Source organism: Calidris pugnax, unplaced genomic scaffold (assembly GCF_001431845.1).
Source record: "Calidris pugnax isolate Ruff unplaced genomic scaffold, ASM143184v1 scaffold63, whole genome shotgun sequence".
Taxonomy (NCBI): domain Eukaryota; kingdom Metazoa; phylum Chordata; class Aves; order Charadriiformes; family Scolopacidae; genus Calidris; species Calidris pugnax.
The window spans coordinates 8,724,178-8,748,043 of record NW_015090852.1 but is presented as its reverse complement, the minus strand read 5'-3'; the positions used below and the strand labels follow the sequence as shown (position 1 = coordinate 8,748,043).

At 36.2% G+C, this 23,866-nt stretch overlaps 1 protein-coding gene across 1 annotated transcript in view; it reads right to left on the bottom strand.

The window, feature by feature from the left end:
• The window catches only part of VAV3 (vav guanine nucleotide exchange factor 3), a 168,790-nt gene that overhangs the window by 79,231 nt on the left and 65,693 nt on the right, over positions 1-23,866 (bottom strand). Inside the window, exons 8-17 of the mRNA XM_014943349.1 lie at positions 19,647-19,739; positions 19,479-19,547; positions 16,056-16,159; positions 13,912-14,011; positions 12,486-12,581; positions 10,661-10,729; positions 8,147-8,233; positions 7,637-7,722; positions 7,131-7,263; positions 6,653-6,762 (exon numbers count right to left, since the gene is read on the bottom strand). Coding sequence (XP_014798835.1) covers positions 6,653-6,762; positions 7,131-7,263; positions 7,637-7,722; positions 8,147-8,233; positions 10,661-10,729; positions 12,486-12,581; positions 13,912-14,011; positions 16,056-16,159; positions 19,479-19,547; positions 19,647-19,739 — 947 coding nt within the window. The remainder of the gene's footprint in view (positions 1-6,652; positions 6,763-7,130; positions 7,264-7,636; positions 7,723-8,146; positions 8,234-10,660; positions 10,730-12,485; positions 12,582-13,911; positions 14,012-16,055; positions 16,160-19,478; positions 19,548-19,646; positions 19,740-23,866) is intronic.

Sequence of the window (23,866 nt, the reverse complement as noted above, 5' to 3'; positions counted from 1 at the left end):
ATGTTTTGGAGTAAAAAAAAAAAAGGTAAAAATATAGGAGGTATACAGCCATAAACTTGTAAATTACCAGGCAAACTCTTAAACCTGCTAAGAAAAAAGGTAGCCTTGGTTTGCAGGGAGAAACTAGGACATCTGTTCATATAGCCAACGTATGAGGACAAACATGTAACGCAGAAGTCCATGTTTAAAGGCTGAAAAAAACTAACGTCTTGTGCAAAAAAACAATTCCTATTTTTATGATGTAGTGTCATTACAAATTGATTTCACTGAATTTTAAGAAACATTTATTAATTTTCATAGTAATATATCTCGCATGTGGTAAGGTAAATTGTAAGAACATGAAGACTGGAAAATCTTTGATTTTTGTGAATCAGAAGACATAATATCAAAGTATATTTATCATCTTCGAGTGTTCACATACTGTTTTCATAAATTCTGTTTGGCTTTCACATTCTACACTGTGCTATTAATCATATACAGAAATATCACACACTTCTTGTTGTGTCTGGAATAATCTAAAGAAATTGCATAACTATTAATACATTGTGAACAGTTGCTTATAACTCTGAAAAACATTAGATCAAAAACAACTGGAGTCATAGCAAAGAACAAGCAACTATTCTTCTCTGCAGACATGAACTTGGCATTCATTTTCACAGTATTAAAATATTTATACCGATGGAGAAGCCCAGGCAGACATGTTTGTTTATTGCTTTGGTTACCTACGTGAGGTTGGTATAAGTGAAGCACCTTTGCAGGCTATTTGAAAAATGCAGGAGATATCTAAGGCTTTTAAAAAGTGCTCTGATAAGAAAGCTTTAATTTAATATGTCAGTGTTCAATATGTCAGAGCTCAAATATTCTCTCAGAAGAAGTCTTAATGCATATGCATTATTAATGCAAAGAGGGAACAGATCAATTTGAGCTGAATCTGACCAATGTCATTAGTCACAGAATGCAAACCAAATTTGGAAATGGGTATGATAATAGGCAAGAGAACACTTTTCACCTTCCTCGCTTCTTGTACTAGCTTTCTTTAAAATTTAGAAAACCAATGAGCTCTATCTACAATTTATGTAGCTTGCCTAATCTAAAATGTTGCGCACACATCTATCAGGTTTGAGAATCAATGAATCTCAGGATTATTTCCTTAAAATCAGATGATGAATTCTGCGTCCCTTGAGTTGCAGGATGTGAATTTATCTCTAACTGAAATAGCAGATTTTTAGAACCATATTAGACTGTACCTGAGCTGCTGTACAAACTCTTTAATGATCTAAAACTTAAAACCAGTGTAATTAAAACTAAAACCACTAATTTTTTTGAGGGTTGTACACCTTTCATGTCTGAAATCTCTTCTATTTGGATATTAAAAAAAATAAATAAATTCATTAAATCCATGCAATTAATGCATACCCTAATCACTGTAATGATCATGCGTTTCCCAGTGTTTTTTCAGGGATTACCAATTAGACGTGATGTTAATATTGCAGTTTCAGTAAAATGTCAAAGCAGAAGGTACAATCATAGTAACTTCTGAAGGTGAAATTTTAACTAAGTACATTAAAAAAAGAGGCCTGTTCCTCTGCCTGGAAGATATTTTCATGTACTTCTCAGTTTGTGAAAGAGAGATGTTGACTAAAGCCTAATTAAAAGGCGTGTTACAACAGTGTTGTATGAGACTTTGCAATATTGGTTCTGTGCATCTTGAAATCCAGCAGTACTAAGTTCAAACTGCTAAGGCCATGATCAACCTAAGCCCTGCAGGAGACTGAAACAGACAATCTCTACACACCCATTCCAACCTAAATTCTTCTGTGATTAGATTTTAAATCGCATTTCTGTGTAATATGTTCCTATCTAAGTACAAATACTGAAGCCAAGTTTGCTGATGGCCATTTTTAGAGTGGATTACAAAGCACAATTGAACAATCAGAGAAAGACTTAATTGAATTAGCAAACTGGACATCGTGATGACAAAATAAACTCAGCACAAGCCAGCATGAAATATTGCATGCCTAATTAGACTAGGCATTAGACTAATACATTCAAATATTAAGTCAGTGGGAAAACATAATATGTGGCCTTTCATGGAAGAGGTCTCTGCCGTTGTGAGGAAGGCAACACTCACCTGCTCCATGCTCTACTGTGATCAAGAAACAAACTACACACAAAGAAATATTTAGCGTCAACATGAGACAGCTGTAGTAATAACATATTTTCTTTCAGTATTTATTCTATCATCTTATGATGAAATAAAAGAGAATTAAATTCATCACAGCAATGATGAGAAAAGTAGTTGCCACATAATAAGAAATTAAGCCTGATAAATTACTCAGCTAAGTAATTTCAAAGTAATATAACCGAGGTACACACACACATACAAGAGAGGACAGTCTCAATGAGTTCAACAATTTCAAGAAGTATTTTTTCTTTTAATAAAGAGTAGTTAGCATAAATTCATTGACACTTATATTAGGCAACTGGTCTTTAGAAAAGGCATTTTTAAAGTAAGAAAAGAGTCTGTAGGAGAGCTTTCTAGGGAGGGAAAAACCACCAATCGGTGCTCCTGATTTTAGTTTAAGCTGAATAACACAAAAATATCAAATATGTAATTTGCAGGTATATTATGAGACATTACATATTTGTTCTGATTATTCTGTGTTTTTTTTAATACAGGAGCAAAGAGATTAAAAAGGATATACTGCCAGGGAATCTAACAAAACTCTGTCTCACACTCGCAATCAGATTTTGAGGTTTTTAATGGCTTAGTTACAGCAAATAAGCCATACACTTTCATCACATTGCTGACAAACTTTCACTTGATACATGATGTCTCTAATTTGCTTGAGTAATTTGGTGCAGTAATTTGGCTGTACACTTCCATTATTATTATCTTGGATATCACTTGGGATGCCTTTGCATTTAAACCAATGCTATTTGACATGCTAGATTAAATTCAAATATTCCACATCTGGTACAGTAAAGTCTTCATCGTACTATGTTTTAAAAGGTGCTTATTTGCCCATACAGCTATAGGCTCATCCGTTACTATGAACAGAGTTCCAAGACCAAAATAGTAACTGCTGAAATTAACCACTATCGCTCTTAAGCAGCACATCTCTTCCGGGGCAAGAAGTGGTTACACTTCCCCTACACATGCAAAATTTCCATTCACATCAGTGAGGAAACAGGCACACCAAGAAAGAACTCAGCCATTTGTGATATGATGGCTCCTGTTAAAACATCCTCCACTGGTCTCTCTGCCTGCTAGCTTTGAAAAACTCTCTCAAATTAATCTGATTTAAGAGTCCAACCAAACTTTCAGCTTCAAGAGCTTTACTGCAATGTTAACTGTGCTGCCCCAATGTCCCGCTTCATTTTATTGTCATCTAGAAAATCCAGTGCTCCCAAATAACTGGCAATTTTGAAGGCTGTACACAATAAACTTATAGAAAAATGGAATTTAAAAAAAATAAGAGGGGGAGAAAAAGGAGGGAGGTGACCTACTCTCAACTGTGGAGATTACTGTGAAGAGGTCAATAGCATCAAATTCAGTGCAGCCATGCCACAGTATCATTGTTGCTGAGAATGTAGTGTATGAACAGGCTTCATCAATAACCCTCATGAAATTCTTGGGAAAAATAATAATTGAGGTGAATTGGCATTATATATTTTCTAAATAAAGCTGTAGTCTCAGGAAAACAGCAAATACATACTGTAGCAACAGAACTGCCATATGAATAAAAACAATTTACTCCATTTCTTATGACGAGTAACCCATTCTTCCCAACCTCCCTCATGACAAAACAACTTGCCATCTACCACAGTAACAGAGCTGGGTAAGAGGTAGAATATTTTCACAGGTTTGTGAAACTAGTTTTCTAAGACACTTACTAGTCTGAAAAGTAACACTCTGGAAATTGCACTGGGATTTCATCCTTCCTTTAAAGATTTTCCATATCTAGTGTGCCTAATGTATTCCTGCCCTCCAAACCTAAATCAAGTCCAGCCGGCAAAGCAATGCTCTCCTCTATTTCTTAGTTCATCAATAACACAAGCTTCTGGAGACAGATTTTCACCTCAGTGACACCAGCATCTCAACAGTAAGTGCCTTTTCAGCAATATAACTATCATTACTGTTGTTCATACATTGGTATAAACACCTAAGCTGCTAAAAAATAAAAAATTGCAGCCTAGCTAACATAGTTATACCAATAAAACTGTTCTAGTGGCATCAAGGTTAATTCTTAATTTAAAAATAATAAGAGAGATTCTAATTTGTTCTTGTTATGTTCTTAGATTAACATTTGCACAGTGTTCTGACTTCATACAGAATGCTATCCTGAAGGCAACAAAACTGCGTTGAAATTTCTGTCTGGAACTCAGTAAACAACATCATTTCTGATAATCAAAAAAGAAAGTAATTCACCCCTTCAACTGTGCTGCTTTTGCAGTCTCAGTAAAATTTTTAAATAATGAGAAGTATTTTGCCCATAAAAGCAGCAATTATAATTGAGTATGATGAATAGCAGCATAATTTAAATCATGGCTACTTTTCAGAGTAGAATCACACTAGAACACATAACCTACACAGTAGGCAATGAGACCCCTGAAAACAACAAATCAAACCAACCAACAATTGCTCAAAACACTTGGCTTAGTTTATTCACAAATACAAACTCTTGTGCCTCAGCATGAATTCGATTATAATTAGCACTACATACATTGAAGTATGTTTTGGGAGAGCTGCTGAGGGGAATATGCCATGGAGTCAAACCCATATAACTGAGCTGGGGGAAAGGTATAAAAACTTCAGAAAGCATAAATGCCCCTCATTGTTTTCAAACCTAGTGGTTATAAACACAAGGGAGCAAAAAAGCAATGCAAATAACGCCACTATATCATGTTGTGCCTCACCCCTGACTTGCAGTAACCCTCCAGGCCCAGTTCCTGTGCCTCTGCTTTACGGCCTTTAATCACACAGAAAGAGGTTAAACTACAGGTATGGGTTTATGAGAAGTATAAACATCAATGAAAGGCAAGGCTGACACCACCACTCATTTTCAACTACCAACTCCATCTGCCCAAAAGGAAAGAGTAACACATTAACCTGTCAACCCTTCAGGTGCTGTTTGTTCTGCTCATGTGGGGCAACCAGCAGCAGTAAACCATTGTTCACAAAGGCACACTCATGAACAGCTCATGAGGACGGGCTGAGGCCTGACACTGTGTAAGGATATGCACTCACTCACCACACACATGGCGTTGGTGGGTTCCTGCACAGAACCCTAAAAATGTTTTGGAAGAACAGAGGATACTCTCCTGGGGAAAAAAAACTAGTGCTCTTACTGCTCTCCTTAGCTCCTTGGTGGACTTTTGTTTTGTTGAGGTTTTTTTGAGCACTGGACCAGGATGCCTGAAGAGTGATCAATAGTTGCAATGCTAAAGCTGATAAATCTGAGTTCCTCGTGCTTTTCATACACATTATATCTATGTTTAAGTAAATATCAATAATGACACTACAGAAAGTGGAAAGGGACAGAAGAAGCAAAGTACTCAGCTTCCTGTACACATACAAATAAACACCTCTTCCCATCCCCCACTATGTTACCCAGAAATTTTTGGCAAAACAGACACCATTTTTGCTTCTAATGAAAATCAGCAAGGAACCCTAGTAAGCAGGCCTTATATTATCTGTCCGGCCCAAGGTCTCTTCCCTTATGTTTTCATTTAAATCATTAGCACTCATCATACTAAGCTTTTTAAATAGATATACATATATATACAGTTTATGAGCAAGTTTCACGCCTATCAGCTTATAATATCCTTTTTCTGAATTTATATACCTTTACCATCACATCCAAAACAATCCTTTTTAATGCTGTCTCTCTGTTTCACTTGGAATATCTCACTCCCCCTCACACTTTTTTTTTTTTTATCATAAAGCAAGCATCGCCCTGTCATCCAATTCACTTGTTCACTTGTTTTAAATTTAATCATAATACCTGAGGTGTCAATAATCATGTTTATCTTTCTGACAAGAATCAGACATGGAAATAAAGCTCATGCTGCATAACAATAATGTAATCTGCAGTGCTGCATCTGAACAACTTACTTCTCAAGAAGTCTAAAGCAACCTTCTCTTTTAGTTGAAAACATATAAAGGAAGTCAGTCTTTCAACACTGAATTTAATAAGCCAAGCAACTTGATCCAAGTACTAAACAATAAATTAGTTAAAAACCACTAGGAAAGATGCCAGGATCCCCTCTCAAATCATCAGCATCATCTTTCAAAAAATATATTTAAATTAATCACAAAAAAAAGGGGAGGGAATGTCACTATTACATTAGATATTTATTGCTAGAACAATAATTAATATTTCCCCCTTGTTGCTTAAGACAGTATTACTAAAACAGTCTTAGCAGCAAAGTTGGAAAGCAATGCACAGCCTAGAGTGCCCTCTTTCTTTTCTAAGGGGAGTTTCAGGGAAGAATTCTGTTCATGAAGTTGTCAGTCAGTTGTCAGAAAGTCAAACAAAATAGATAACTAGGCTGTATTAAAAAAATCTAAACATGAAAGCAGTTAGCATAATTTGATTTCCTTATCCTGGTGATGAACATGATTCTACCTTAATAAAAATATACTTACAGAGCCATCTGAAACTGTTCAAGCCATTTTTTCTTCAAGTCTTTAGTTTTGCAATAAACTTCTAAACCATTTTGACCTTGGATATGAATGAGGTAGAAGCCATAAGACCACTGCATAAAAAGACAGGCAATACCAAGGTCATCAGTTATAAAGGAAGGAAAAGACCAAAAAAAAAAAAAAAAAAAAAAAAAAAAAAAAAAAAAAAAAAAAAAAAAAGAAAAAGAAACATTTGTATGTTCTTTAATTCCCTGATTTTGGGAACAGCAAGACCATGTTATTGTGTTCAATTAGGAACAATATACTCAAATGTATTACTTACATCAGAATAAACAGAGTTGAAATCCCTAAATACTCTCTTTAGCTTACATTTAGAACATAAAACTTTGTAAAGAAATTGTATATACGTTCTGAACTACTGCAAAATATTTCAATGCTGGTAAAAATATGCATGTTATATGAATTAGCTACAAATATTTACCTTCTTATTTTCTTTATCCGTAGTGGGATTATTTGTAATTTTGTATTTCTGAAGATCTATTATTTCCTTCATTTCATAATTATCACCTCTCCGTTTGCAAACAATTACAGCTAGATCAAATAAGAAGATATGCCTATGGAAATACAACATAAAGACGGTTAAAAACACTCCAGAAAACCAACATCCAAAGTATTATTTTTACACATCTTTACCTGTGGCATTTAAAATTTTTGAAGGTGAACAACTAAACTACTAAAAAACAGAACAAAAATCACTGGAAGAACTTTTGCTAGAGACTTACGACTTGCAAGGGTCTTAGGTGATCTTAGATGATAACTTAATAGCTAAATTTCCATGAATCACTTTGCAAATCCACTTGGATAAATGGTGGATAGACTCTACGGAAATGGAAAGCAGTCTCAAGAATCATTGAGCTGACCTCAAATCTAAAAAGAGTGTTACTTTACAGGCTTTTTAATAGCAAATACCAGAAGTCATGTCATCACCTGTCTTGCCTCGCACGCTTGTCTAATGTAGTTATCCTTATTTCCCCATCACCTTGAGGTCTTCCATACTGTAGAAGGGAATGATTCTGAAACAGAAGTAATACGTATGATTCAATACAGCAGAAGTGTCAAGATGACAGATTCAAATGTTAGACCACTCACTCCTTTTACGCCAAAAAAGGGTTTTTCACGCCACAGTCATCTGAACTAAATACAATAAAGAATCAGTCCATTCCATTTTAGTCTTCAAATGGAAAATATACTAAAACACCTGAGTCACTGTACAAATACAAACCTGTAGCTATACATAGATATTTAACTACATACAGACCCTCAAAATAGCAGAGATTTCCGTACTTAAATAATTCATGTCACTCTAAACCAAGCAAAGTATACTTATGCTTAAATATTCCAGAGTACTATAATCTCATATGAAATGGGGAAAAAAATATATCAATACATTTCATCAAAAGTTATTTTAAAATTATGTAAATGAAAAGTATCACATACCAAATTCTCTATTGATAGTTGAAACTGTCTAATTTCACGGAGTGTTTCATTATCTCTCTTCACTTCATTTACATATTGAGCCAAGTCCTAGAGCATCAACAGAAAAAGGGAGGGGAAAAAACCTTTTCCATAACAGACCACTTTAATACATTATTTTGGCAAATTTATTTCTAATTTTGTGTTTGACTTACATGCGTATTTAGTCTATTAAAAAAAAAAATCTTATGTTCAAGAATATATGCCTAAATAAAGAAAAAACCTTCTGCACATCTCCAATCATATTTACAACTTTCTTCATCGTATCCATTGAAACAAATTTAGTAGCAAGAAACAGGGAAACACATAATAAATTGTAAAAAAGCACTGATTTTTTTCTGAATTTCATTAATATCTTTATTTTCAAGATTTAAGATGGAAATGTAATTTAAGCAGCACACTGCTGAAAAAGCAATCAACACCATCCAATATCTGAGAATAAGGCAAAAAGTAAATACCAAAACACGTAAGGCAGCTCAAAAGCAGCACATAATTTGTAACCGTATCGTAAGCCTGGGTGCTTATTAGGAGAGAAGAAGCTGCTGCCCCAGTAGTAGGATTTTGCTCTTACTGTTGCACAGCTAAGAGAAACCATTACACAGCATATTTTGAAAGGGGTTTTTAATGGGACATACTCCCTGAAGTTGCAGATTGAGATCACTATTGTCCCCTTTACCAGAACATGTACTGTGCACATTTCACTAAAGCCTTCAAAATGCTCTGAACATGCTTGAGTAATAGTGATAATTTGCTGGAGCTTCTCTGTTTATTGCTAGAGATGAGGAGTGAGCATGACTGGTAATTGGTAAGGTCAGGGATGCTGAGAGCAGCAGTTGCAAAAGTCATTCTGATGTTCACAACGTGCTTTTACAGTATCCTTTCAATATGGTCACAAATTCGGAGGGTGGAAGAAAGATACATCTTCTTCCTAAGACATTTTTAATCAGAATCTAAGAATAGCTCCAATGATTATGCCAGCTTCTCAAATAAATCTGTTCAGGATACATTCATATCAGTCTTAAAGGAGTTAGTGTAGAAATTAAATAATCTCCTCTCTTGCTGCTAAAAGAAATCTGACAGCATAATCCCTCCTAGAATTTTCTTCCTTGGGGGGCAGTACCGTTTTGCTGGCAGTTTTTCCAAAGACTTTTCATTTTTGAGTAGGCACACCAGGGTTTTTAGAAGCAACATATGAATGCTGCAGTTACTTCTACACTGGGAGGCACTATTGTGAGAGGACATGGTAAATCAGCAGGGAAAAAACGCTGCAACCTAAAGCTCATACCTGGGGGGTTTTTTTGTAGAGTGGGGGTGTTTTTTTCATTTTTTTAATTGACTGGTTTTGTCCTGTCAGCCAGCAAGCCACAGCCACTCTGGCTAGGGATTTCTTAATTGTTTTTTTATTTTCACCAAAACCAATGAAGTAAGCCAGCAAACTGGAAGTAAAAGGGGACGGGAGAGGGGCAATAAAAACCAGGGTTATTTTTTTAGCCAGTCAGCAGCAGCCAGGATGCAAGGCTTGCCACTAGATGGAAGCAACACTGTACCATCCCATTTCAGGCATCTCTCCACAAGAGACTATCATGGTGGCTCTCTCCATTCACTGCCCAAAACCAGAACCAAAAGTCTCATTAGTGACCTGTATTCCAGGCATTCAAGGCAGACAGTCACATAATTTGAGACAGCTATGTGACCCAAAACTAACTTAGTCTGACTTGAGCATCTTCTGTGGACCATATAGATTACAGTAGGAGATACTACCTATGTCGTATTGGCTTCTTTCGCCCTTTTGCCACAAAGGATAGAAAAAATTTCACAATTCCAGCACATGAATGTCACATTTCATGCTGTGAAGCCAACTGAAGCAGAACTGTACTTCATTTATGAAGCTGTGCAGAGGAACACATAATGTATTACCTTACACATAAGGCAGTGCAGCTATTCTATAAAACATTTGTTTGTACCACTTGCAGGTGAATGTAGTGTGACAGATACTCTACCTCCAGAAAGATATTACTGCTTTCAATGGTAAAGCTGCAGAGATCATATTAAGATGACAGAAAAAAAGTTTTGTAAAGAAAGATAACTGTCTTCATCTCACTGGGAAACTACTGACCTTGATTAGAATTGATGTACAGTGGTAGAAATATTCCTAAATTCTGGAAGTGAGACCAACATTATTGAAATACCTGTTTCATCTCATCTTATATGTCAGCAAAGTGATGTAGGAGAAACTGAAATGAGGAAGTTGCATTTCATAAATCCTCCACTTCAGAAAACTACTGAACTTGTTTCCCAGACTTGAGCAAAGCACTCAACTATATGCTTGCCCTGACATACTCAACGAAGCTCACAGTGACTTGTGAAAACACGTTTGACCTGCTGTGAAGAACATTGTCTCTTCCAGGAAATACAGTTCTGACCTACCATTTTAACTGTCAGCCAAGACATAAATAGTTCATTGCCATGAATACTTACCTTCATTGCATCAAGTGCCAGTTTCAGATTTGCCTTCTCGATGGGATCAGTAGTGTGCTTTACCAGCTCCTGTGGACAGAGCAGTTACAAATTTTCACCTACTGTCTGTCAGTTTATAAATGGAAGTTGTCATTGCTCATACCCATCCCCACATACACACACCAAAAAAGCGAAAAGCCAAAACTAGAAAACAGAGCCCAAGAATTCACATTTTCATCCCCATAGTGAGCACCCTGTAAATGAGAGGTGACTACTGCAAACAGATAATTGGCATGTGTTCAAGAATGATTGCTGTAGAGCCTAAACACTGACTTTAGCTGATAATGAACCATCATTAGAAACTAATTTGGTCTGTCTAGCACTTAATACTTGCCAATCAGATCATTACTGTATGTGCATGCTGAAAGCACAGGTAAACACTTGAGTTCATTTGCACATTACTATACAGTATATCATCCCATTCCAAAAGCATGCACTTGTCTGCAGAGAGGGATGTATGCTGGCAATAAAATCTCAGCTAAACTGTACAACTGCTTAAAAGAAGTCACTGTCTCATTATGCCTAAGATAAAGCTGACTCAGAAGACATATTTAAATCAAATGCAAATGTTTAATGAATTTTTTTTAGCCACTTCCCATATGGAAAATACTGGGGTGGTTTTGGTTTTTATGAAGTGAAAAAGTAACCTCTTGGGGAAACAGGTTATTTCTTCTTTATAATTTCAGAAGAGAATTACACATTTCAGCTAACATAATAACTTGCTAAAATCCTAGGAAATGAAGGAATATGTATTTATGCTTCACATTACAATGCTAACAATTTCCTGGATTTTTTTTTTCTTTCCAAGTCTATAAATATTTCCTTCTTGTACAATGTACGTTAGTATCACACATTAGAGCATAGCGACATATTCACGGAATCACAGAATTGTCAGAGTTAGAAGGGACCTCTAGAGATCATCTAGTCCAACTCCCCTGCTAAAGCAGGAATGCCTAGAGCACAATGCATATCATCTTTTCATAATATACAAGTTGATTATAAAATCATGAAACATATCATCAGCTTTTTTAAAAACCACTTGTACCATTCATTTTGTTCTTTCCAATTTTCCATTGATCAAAATATTGATGACTCATTTATAGAAATATTTTTTAAAATTTAATATTACAAAACGTGCATTGCCCTGCTGAGTCAAAATTATGCTTCACACACAAGTAGTATATCTTTTTAAAATGACATTTTACAAGCATCAGCAGAGTTGACAGTCTAATATAGTAATATATTTCTTTGCAGCTGAACTAATGAGTCTCCTGGCACAGCTATCAAATTAGATTTATAAGACTCTCCACCCTTATTACAGGACTAACTGCAAAAGCTAACGCTTTGTGGGTTATAACAAGAAGCATTTAAAAATAAATATGGCTTTATTGTAATTTATGACAGCAAAGCAGCATCTTAGAAGTATACTGTAAGTATGGTCCAGCTTCCTCTTTTGGGGGGTAATGGTTCACATTTCAAACTACCAGATTATAGTTTGGTACTACTAACCATTTTAAACATAGCAAGAATGAAAGATTCAGATACTGAGGAAACAACTGTGTTTTATTCTTTTTTTCCCAGATATGCTTCAGCTCTGAGGAACGATCTCTATAAGAAAAATTGCACATGACTGGATTTTATTTCATAACAAATCAGCCTCAAATCTACGGAAATGTCAACCACCTCCATTTGATAAAGACCTTTACCTCTCATTCTTACCATCCACTGATGAGAAAAGAAATCATACTTTTGCTCTCCGCCCCCTTAAATTTCAAGAATAAAATACCTGGAGCAGTAGGTGATATTTTAGTACTCTCTGCATTGGAACCACTAAAAGATCCCGCAGTGTAAATTTCCCGTTATTGGCCCTCTTGGAACATTCCTAGTTCAAATCAGAAGAAAGAATAAGACAAGAAAGTTATAACAAAATAACACGATATATGTTATTAAATATAACAATAAATAACAAAATTCAAGTGATATATGTAAAAATTCAGTGATATACGGGCCAAGCAACTATATTAAATGTCTTAGATATTCTAACAGCATGAGAAAGAGTAGCATAAATGTCACAGAGGCAACAGAAATTAGGCATTCCATTGAACTTAGGAAAAAAAATACAAAAAAAACTTCAGACATTGCTTATAAGCATAGCAAAGATGGCAAATATTATCCCTATCTTCAAAAAACAAAAAAATAATCTTGAAAACTACAGGCCCGTCGGTCTCACTTTAGCTCCTGCAAAAATTAGAGAGAAAGTCCTCTTAGTAGCAATTTCTGGGCACATAAAGGAAGGTGACTGGGAACATCCACCAGAGGTAAATCAATTGATTACCAGAGGTAAACCTTTGATTACCAGAGGTAAATCAATGCCTGACCTACTTGACTGCTTTCCACAATGAAATGGCAAAACGTGTGAATGGATGGGGAGACTCAACTCTTCCAAAGCTTTCAACATCATCTCCCACAGCATCCTGATATCCAAGTTGGGATGCTATGCTCCAGATGAATGAACTACTAGATGTACAAAAAACTGGCTAGATGATGAGGCTCATAAAAAGCCATGACTAATGTTTCCTATTCTACCTGAGGGACAGTTGCAAATGGAGCTCCTCAGGAGTCTGGCCAGGGAACCCTCCCATTTAATATTTTTAGCAGTGATCTGCAGGAAAAGACAGAGGACACCCAAAGCAAGTCTGCGGACCACACGAAATTGGAGGTGCAAGTGACACTCTTCAGGGCACGTCCAACAGAGCCTCACATGAAGGTAATGAGGAGAAAGCTCTGCCAGAAAGGACCCAGGCATGATGGCACAGCAAGCCCTATGAGGCTATGGGACCAGGGCTTGTTCAGCCCAGAGGTCCCTCCCAGCCTGAGTGATTGTGCAATTCCGTGTTCTCAGCTGAGATGCCACAATAAACAGAAGGGTATTGCTGATGATCACTTCCCAAAAAATAAAAAAAATAACTAACCAACCGATGTCAATGGCAAAACTCCATTCGCTTCAGTGCCAGGATGCGTACCACACCAGCTTACATGCTCATTTGATCACAGGCTCCAAAAAAATTGTTAAGTAAGATAAACACATTCACATATCAGTCCAGCTAGTTTTTCATCATTAAGTTTTTGACTTGTATGAAAGCAGGGCATATTCACAGAAAAACGTGGTTTTTACATACATATATACACTCATGTTAAAAAAATACTGATACCTCTAACTTCAATTTAACATCTTCTTTTGTCTTAGAGATGTTGTCTAGGCACGATATCGCTATCTCCACTTGACTGCAGTACTGTCCATAAATAACCAATCTAAATCAAAGCAAGAGATGAAGAAAAAGGGGAAAATTTGTTTATTTAAGAACAATCTTTGATCATTTTTCACAAAGACATTGTTTACAATCCTCCTTTCAAAAGGAGCAGTACCTAAATCAGCAAGGGTAGGATTTAGTAACAGACTTGAATGGGCAGCATGAATACAAGGAAGAATATTCAGAATACCATTTTGATCTACCTTCTAAATTCTGTAAAATCACTGCAATTTCCTTTAACACTCACATCTATATGTTCTGATAAATACAGTACTCATTAAAAAGCAGCGCAACTGCTGTTTAACATAACAACAGCCTGTAGCATTTACAACACTGTAGATTTCCAAGGTTGTAATGAATACATTCTGTAACACAGGCTTAACAGGATTAATTACAGCTATCCTTTAAAGAACTTGCAGATCACTCATCTCCAACAGTTTCTACCAGGTTATATCCTGTAAGTTCTCAGATCAAAACAATAGCGTATGAAAACTCAAGACATTTTCAGCAGTTGTCAAGGGCAGCAATGCTTCCTGAAGGAGCCTGGTTTGATGACAGGGGTTTCTTGCCCCTGTTGGGAGTGCTTCCTTCTGCTAGTGCCATTGTGAAGAGTGCCGTTTCCCTTTACCTTTTCATGTATTTCTTGAGGTGATTCTTTCTATATGCTTCAAATCCTTTTTTGGAGGTTCCCATTGGGGCCTCCTACATTTCTTTTTCTCTTGCCCAATTTCTCTTGCCCTTTACCTGTTTGGTGTTTTTTTCCCCAAATTCTTTTTTCACATTAAATTGATGATATTGATTTAACACTTACCGCTTCTGATTACTTTTAATAACTACGTGGTTAAGACACTGAGTCTATCTCCATCTGTTTCTTTTTTGTACAATATAAACTTGAGGCTTCTTCTCAATGTCCTGTGTTCCCTTCTTAGCACATATTTCAGAACTACTTTGGAAAGATAAGCATGTTCCATAACAACTTTTTGTCCCTTTTCCCTCCTACAGCAGCAGAAAGTCTAACAGCCTGGGAAATAACTATGTCCTGCTCCAACATAAAGGATGAGACAGAGGATCTCTGAAGGCAAGACGGTTTACGGGCAGTCTGGGACACCCTCCTCCCTCAGAAAACAACTCTCCTGTCTAATGTTTTCCAGATGCTGATGTCCAGTTTCTCACAGGGCTGTTGTTACTGCAACAATGCTCCTTCCACATCACCCTCAAGCAAATCCAATTAGCTCCCAAAGGTCTTTCCTGCTCCAGTCCCAAAAGGAACTAATTTTTAACCACAACCCAAGGGTTACTTCAGGGTAGGTCAGCACTGTAGCCCACAGTACAAGTGTTTTTCAGCTAAGTACCACAGGCATATAAGTTCATCTATACAGTCCAACAGCTGTTCACTGCTGGCAGAAAAAACAATCCGAAAAAAGGTGGGTAAAAAAATTGACAATTAGCCTACAGGGCACGGCATTCTGCCACAGCTATCCTGTTATCAGCTTGGCTGTTTTTCACAGTTTGAAGGTAGAGTGTGTTTGCTTTACTGTCACACCTCTGACTGCAGGGTAAGTTAAGACGCTCGTCTCTTCTGTCTTCTCTTTTGCACCTGCTTTCTTTTTTTTTTCTTCAAGTTATGACTGCATCTGTTTTCTTTAGCCTGGAATAGCCTCAATATATATCCTTGCCACATGTTGCCCCTTCTTCCCCTTTTAAAACTTTTTATTTGTTAAAGAGCATAGGTACATGCTATAAAATATCTGGGATTATTTGCATGAAAAAATGCTGTGCAAAATAAGCTATTTAAGTTTGGTTCAAAATATAGATGCTACCCCCAGATTTGGCAGTATTGTTAGACAGGTAAGAAGAGGGAGGGCTCAAATAGCAATAGGTTACATTTTGACTTCCAGGCTCAAAACACCAAATATTAGCTTAGTAAGTATATTGACATCAAATCCAATCCTGTTTCAGAAACATTGATCAAATTAAAATATGGTAAAATACTTTACCAAATCGAGCATGTGCTATCACAATTAGTAAGAGTCCATAAATCTTACCTTTCCTTGTAGTTAATAAAAATTTGATATAGGTTCTGGTCATTTTTGTTAACAATGGAATCATTGATGTCCTGTGTTAGATTCCTGTGAATTTTCACCAAATCCTTTAAAACAGGAATAAGGATGGGGAAAGATTTAAAAAAAAAAAAAAAAAGCACTTAAAAGCTTTGAATGCAAAAATAAATTCTTTCTTTCATGTTTGATCCACTAATTTCAATAAACTGGAAAACAGATCATTTGAAAACAGAACCTAATTTCAAGGTTTGACACATCTTCCATGTGTAGTGAAACAAGAAAAACCAAACTCCAAGAACTACCTATTAGAGACTAATTTATTCTAGTTGGAATGCGCACTGTTAATTCATCTTCATTTTCTAATGATAATTTTAAAATTAAGCAAGTCAAGTAACTGCTTTAGTGACAAGATAAAGTAATGATTCATGTCCCTGAGCTGTGAAAAATTAGTTTTGTACATTACATTAGTCAATTAGTGATGTTCTAGTGCTAAGTTAACTGCAATCATAATGAGTTTCCCAATACAGCAGGCCACTAATGGCTGAATATTGTAGAAGGATTTGCTCCCTGAGTATAGTAGCAACTCACCTGACTTTTTCCACTATCATGCAAAAATTTATAATCAACTATAGAAGATTTCATCAACCTTAATACTGTATAGGTACTATCAGAGAATTCACAAGAAATTAAGTCAAAATAGATTAAAAAGTTTGGAAATCAGGATAACCAACCACAGGCGGTATACAGACCACCGCAATGAAAAACACAGGATTGTTTAAAAAAAAAAAAAAAAAAAGCCTTTGAAGATGGTTTGATGCAGTAAATGATACTACAAAAATGATACACAATACTGAGTAGTGAAATAAGTGAAAACATTTCACCTCACACTGCTGAAAACCAGGAGTACACACAAGGTCAATCACATCACAGGTGAGAGAATAAAAACAGATCAAATTCAGTTGATAGCAATTGTATGGCCACGTCCTCAGAATTTTAAGTTGCAGCAGACAAAAATATTATTATAGAAATATTTTCTTGATTAATATATTACAGGAGCATATTTTCTCAGGACTGCACAGGGACTCAACTAAACAACACCCCTGAAAAACAGCTTACAACATCCCTTTGAGTTTCTACCTGCAATTCAAAGTCAATTTTTAAATGAAACTGACGGCAACATCATTAGAAGTTAATGAAAGTTCCAACACTTCAGTATCTATTACACACACTTCCTCTTTCCCTCTGTGTGCATATAGACACCTCATTTCAAATGTGTGCATAGGTGTACACACAAATGCATCTATATATACACAGGCACAAGTATATACATAGACAAATGTACATACAAAAGCCTATATATGTACATATATAGACATATATGTACACAAACACACACAAATATAGAGCCACACATATAAAGTATATGGCAGAACTTTGAAATCTGACCCCTAATGAAAGTCGCTCTCTTTAGACTGGAGAGTACTCACTGGGGTGGTTATTGTTTTTTCTTAAAAGTAAAATATATTTTAACATCAGCAAATTATTCTGTCCAGCAAGCATCTTGCAGAGTCTGTGTGAGGAATATAGCATCATCCTAAAGCACCAGTCCCTCACCACACCCTTTAACAGAGGCAAACCCTGTTCTGAGAGGGCTGCATTTGCTCTCCACGTTGCAGTTTGCCATAGAGCTCTGCATAACAACTATTTTTAGTTTAAACAAGCTTCCACTGCCCTCCAGCCTTCCTGCTGAGGAACTGCCGCAGAGACAAGGTCTGAGCAGACAAGCATTTGCACATATTTTTGGCTTAGACAAGCCCTGTATTTCATTTAATGTTTTCGCATGCCTATGAAGTGTTACTGGCACAAGAAATAAGCACAGTCTTGCAAGAGCAGAATACTCAATGCTGATAATGAAAAGCAAAAAACATCCTAGATATAACAGCTTACTACATAGTTTGCTAGTTTCAAAGAAACAAGCTTTGTTCTTTTTACTGCTCTTATCTGATCCCCTTATCTATCTTTAACAAGTACTAAGTAGGCTGACCTCTCAGTTTGTGCTTACGGCATGTAAGCCCTTTTTATACCCTCACTAGTGTTTCACATTTGCTGGCTTTAGGTCCTTCAATGCACATTTGTCTGAGAAAACGGAGCCTTTGGGGAGAGGTTTACAGTAACTTAGGTGGGGCACATCAGGGCCTTATTTGCAGTGAATTAGAAACATTAATGTAGGATCAAATACAAATTTGTTTTCAAAAGCAAAGGGATCTCTATAAGGCAGCTGACATAATTCAAGAAGACAAGTAGTTTACGGATATCTGTGGCGTTATTTTAGACCAATATTCAAAAAGAAGGAAATTACAGCAACTGAGATTCAGGGTGAAAACTTTAATAGCAGGATAAACATGGCAAGGTGTCAGGTGTCATTATCAGTTTAATAGCTGTTGCAGATTAGCTTCTGTCGGGATGGTGCTGGAACAGTGACCAAAACATTGTTACAGACCAGGTTCCCACAGAATAAAAAAAAAAAATCCCCAACACCTCCTCCTACAGCCCTGAGAGCCTGTAGAATATGCCAGAGATGGCCAAAACAGAGGTGATCTTTTACAGGCAATAAAGGTTAGATGTGGCCCCTGGGCCACTCTCTGGAGATCCCTTTCTTTACAGTGTGCCTCATGAAAGAACATTCCTTTCATTTGTCTGTGTTGAGAGAGGCTTCAGACTATGTCTGATGTCTTCCTTTAAAGTCAGATCAAGACATATGCTGAATACTTATATCAACTAAAATTTATGTAAGTTGTCATACTATTATGATTTGGCCAAAAAATAAATGGAACAAAGTAATTATCACAGAAATCTTAAAGATTTCAGTCAAATAAAGAGGTCTCCTAGACACTTCATAGAGGAGTTCCTTATCCTTTCCAGTACCAGATTCTGAATCCAAAACTGTGACTTATCTTAAGTTTAAAATGTATTCAATGATGACAGAGCTAGAGTAGATAAAATGATTTGCAGAGTAGCTATAGAAATCCTTATGAAAGCACCACTCAGCATACAGTGGTAGACAACTAACAGTTACAACTTTGTACCATCACTAAAATATCAGTATATATTATAAGAAAACCCATCTTACATAAATTATTAGCTTCTAAGGGTCCAAAAAACTCCAGTTTATAACGAGTTATAAACAAGTTAAAACTCCAGTCTGACACAATAATACTATTTCTCATCCTATTCCCTCAAGCAGAAAAAAAAATGAAATAACGTGCAAATCTTTTTTTTATCAACTGCTCTAATATATGCACCATGCGCCATATTTCATATAATCATTTTGTGCAGTAACATACAACACAAATATATCATAACCAGCGATGAACCTTGTATTTGTTCATTAAATATGCAATTACTTACAGGAATGTTGATGAAAACAGTATCAAACTCTGATGCTGACAGAAACCTTTTCAATGGCACCATGAAAAACTGCAAGAAAAAAAAATTACATATACATCGACTGCATCATTATATCTTCTAGACTGTTATAACAATGCATAAGTTACAATTCTTTATGTAATATCTTACTTTCTCTATCGATTCCAGAGTTTCAGTGTATTTTTCTTCAGTTTGCTTTATTTCAGCGAGACAACAGCTTCTTATGTCATTTTCAGTATATTTCTGCAATTACAATGGAGTCAAATTTAAGTCATTAACAGGCACCTAATGGATAACAAATGCATTTATTTGTTTAGAATTAAGCAATTAGGATAACTGCTTCCTGAAATTTTCTGAGTACTGCAGCCTCCAAAGATAATAGCAATAGCCAAGAATATTTTAAAGTTAAATTAGCTGATGACTTTAAGAGTTTTACTAAAATTCAGCATCAGAGGAATATTACAAAAAGTTAATGTTTAGACATAAAACACTGAACTCTGCATGTACTGAAGCTGAAACACAAGGTCACATTTAATTTACATCCAGACTGAGAAATCTTATTTAAAATACTCAGCAGTTAATAATTGCATTAAACTTAATGGGGCTAAATCATGCAAGTAACTTTGCATTGCCATAAATACTGAATTCAGTCTAATCCCTGCACTTATTTACAGTTTTCTGCTTTCAGTTCTCAAGGGGGGCTTTCTCTTCAGACACAATACAAGTACGTCCTCGAATTAGGAAGTGCAATGACCTCTAAACTCAGTTCTTGCATATGAATGCATGTGTCTTCAATGAGACCCTGGGATTTTTGCATGTAAACCACCAGACTCAAAGGAAATGGAAGTAATTATCAGCACAGGACTCCATAAAAATAGTTTACAAGCACTCTTACTGAAGATCAGATTTACATTGTTCCAGCTTCAATAACTTGCAAATCTGATTTCAAATAAAAGATTAAATACCTGCAAGAAGATATGGAAAGCATTTGTGTCAAGAAAGACCAAAAACATCTAGAGACATACAAGTTAGCTTGGAGACCTGACACAGTAACGGGGTAGGCTTTTACAATTAAAAGCAAGAATTGATCCAAAATGTTTTCTCCAAAACCAACAGTGTCGTGGTTTAGTCCCACATGCCCTGCCAGGGCCACACAGATGCACACTCACTCCCCCTGGTTGGGATGGGGAAGAGAATCAGAAGAGTAAAAGTGAGAAAACTCGGGGGTTGAGACAGGCAGTTTAATAGGTAGAGCAAAAGCCGTGCCTGCAAACAAAGCAAAACAAGGAATTCATTCACTACTTCCCATTGCCAGGCAGGTGTCCAGCCATCTCCATGGAAGTTCTTTCCATTCAGAAAAAGATGTTTAGCTTTTGAACAAAAGACTTTTCTCCTCCAGGAATAGCAAAACTTCTAGACTGAGATTTTAACAATTAGCTCTTATTATGCCCAAAAGCTAGACTTCTTCCACTCTCTCTCTCTCTGCTCTCGGTCTACTTGACGCATCTGCTAAGCACACCACAGCAAACAGCAAGCCATACTTTATCTCTTCATGAGCCACACACAGCTCCTATAAAACTGCTTGGCTACCAAGAGTGGGAAATGTATTTCTACCACCTAAACTAGATGCCAAGTTGCAAATCATGCAGACAGAATAATGCCTCACACTTCTATTTACTGTTTTGATGCATCTCCTTTACCCTTCTCTCTGTCTCCATGTGACTCTACAAGCAGCTCCTGCAACTAGAACATGGCTTCTCACTCTCATCTACCAGGTGCTGTGTTATCTCAGAAATTACTCTTTAAAACCCAGTTGGTACAGTTATTAATTTTCCCACAACAAACATTAAAGTGCCGTCCTTCTCAGCTGCAGACAGAAGTAACCATTTTCCAAAAAGACGGTCTCTCAGAAGTGGAAACATACTTTGCAAGCATCATCTGATGATCAGCTTCATCTCAAGATCTATCCTTTATTCCCAAATTCTTTGGCAGGGAAAAGTGGACAGTCACAGTTAACCATAGTTAATTAATCCAAATAAAATAATAGAATTAGACATTATTCAGACTTTTAGGTTTTTTTTCACCTTTACCTTTGTGAGCTCAATACTGCTCAAATTGTTCGCAATATTTGCACTAATACAGAAGTTGTTGGACCCAATAGAAGTTTATATTCATTTGCAAAAATCACAGGGGCGTTGTTGTCCACCAACTCTCATACAAGCAATGCAAATAAAATCCTGGGATTCCGCTTAAAACCATTCACTTCAGATATATGCTCACAAACCCAAGAAGGTCATTCATAGGCACTTTTGGCAGAAATTAACATCATTGATTTTCTATGTGTACCTCAAACTTTTGGAATTTGAGTGCAATAAGCAAAAGGAGAGAAGAAATATTAAGAAATGTTTAAAAATGAGTGAAGACCAGTACAAGTGAAAAAAAAATACCTTTGAAAGTCAGCTACTGGTAGAGAAAATTTAATAGAACAGTTTACTCTGCAAAGTAATGACAATAAATAAAGGATGAGGGAGATGCAAAGCATTTTGGCTGCTATTGGAGATTGGGTTCTTCTAAAAATCTACTTGAAGATTGTCCTGTACTAGTGTTTTCACATGCAAGGAATTCTCACATAGGATTCAAATTAAAGAACTGCACAAAATTGTCACATTAGCATGCAGTGTATTTATAAACCTGAGAGGAAATTATCACAAACCAGAAATAATTACCACATTCAAGAATGCTGTCACAGCAAAACAATTGTAATGTCTCCAGTCAGTACATGTTGTGGAAAAAATATTTTGCTGTACCATGTTTTCAATTTTCATCTACTGTTTGTAAGAAAGAAATACAAGTCTGTTCAATCTGAAGTATCTAGGCTAAAATGCAACTAAAATTAGAACGTGAGAGTTACTGATTGCTATATTAATCATTTTCTAGAAACACGAACATGCAGGAGTGACATTTGTGACAGGAAAAAAGAATCAAAGAAAGTTTACACACTACCAACTGCAAGAGATTACCAACTGTTACGGCTGAAGAAAAAAAAAAGCCACCCACACTCATTATGCAAAGCCCAGGACTTAACGCTTTTTGAGTTTCAATATAAAATAAAAACTCAAAACAAGATCACAGTAAAGATTTCCTATGATTCAAACACTTTTCTAAAACATTCTGCGTGCAAGTGAAAGCAACTTCATTAGATATGAAACACTTTTTTCAACGTTATTGTTGACTTTGAGTAACCTAAAGTTTGGGAAGCAAATAAAATTAAGCAAAATGTAAATAACTAACATAACTTTCTGCTTATCTCATCCCTGATTTACATGCATTACCTGCATGATTTTGTATTAAGAGAAAAACAGGCTTGAAAACAATATTCAAACATTCAAAACAATAGAGATTAAAACCAGGCAGTAATCTTCCCAAAGACAAGATAATGGTAACTTTGGAGAATCACCATAAAATCAGAGAACACAAATCACATCAGCAATCTCCTATACTTGTATTGAAAAGATACACCACAAAAGATTTAAAATTTTCTCGCTGCTTCATGTTACTATATGTGCTGGTTTCAGCTGAGATAAAATCGCTGCTTCATGTTACTATATGTGCTGGTTTAAGCTGAGATAAAATTTAATTTTCATTCTAGTGGTTGCTGTGTTTTCAGATTTGATATGAAGGTAATGTCAATAATGCATATTGATTCAGTTGTTAAGTGATGTTTATACTAGTGAAGGGCTTTTTTCAGCTTCCCATAGAAGATGGGAAGTAGTGTAGACAGAACAATAGAATAACCAATGGAATACTCCATACCATAGAGGACATGCTCAATATATAAATCGGGGCTGGCCAGGGAGGAGAATCTGTGATTTCTGCTCACGTCAAGCTGGGCAAGGCCAGGGAGGAGAATCTGTGATTTCTGCTCGCGTCAAGCTGGGCAATCAATTAACCAGGCAGTGAGAGTGACTTGTGTCTTGGATATTCTTTTACGACTACTACTGCTACTGTTATCATTATTATTATTATTTTCTGTTATTGTTCTATTAAACTGTCTTTATCACAGCCCACAAGGGTTTTTTTTCCCCTTTCCCCTCCTTTTCTCTCTACTCTTCTCGGGGGAAAGGGAGGGTGAGCGAGAGACTGCAGAGTTTTAGTTGCGAGCTGGGGTTAAACCATGACAATGTATTACTAAAAAGCAATATGGAAAAATAGAGGCAAGTTTCCAATTTAAGACAACAGGAAGCATAACATAGCTTCATGTCCATACAGAGGAAGAAAACAACTGTCCTAAAAAAATATCCTGTCATGGCCACAGACTAACATTTTCCAGCTCAAAGCACAGCTCTGAGGAAGGGCAGACAAGTACATTA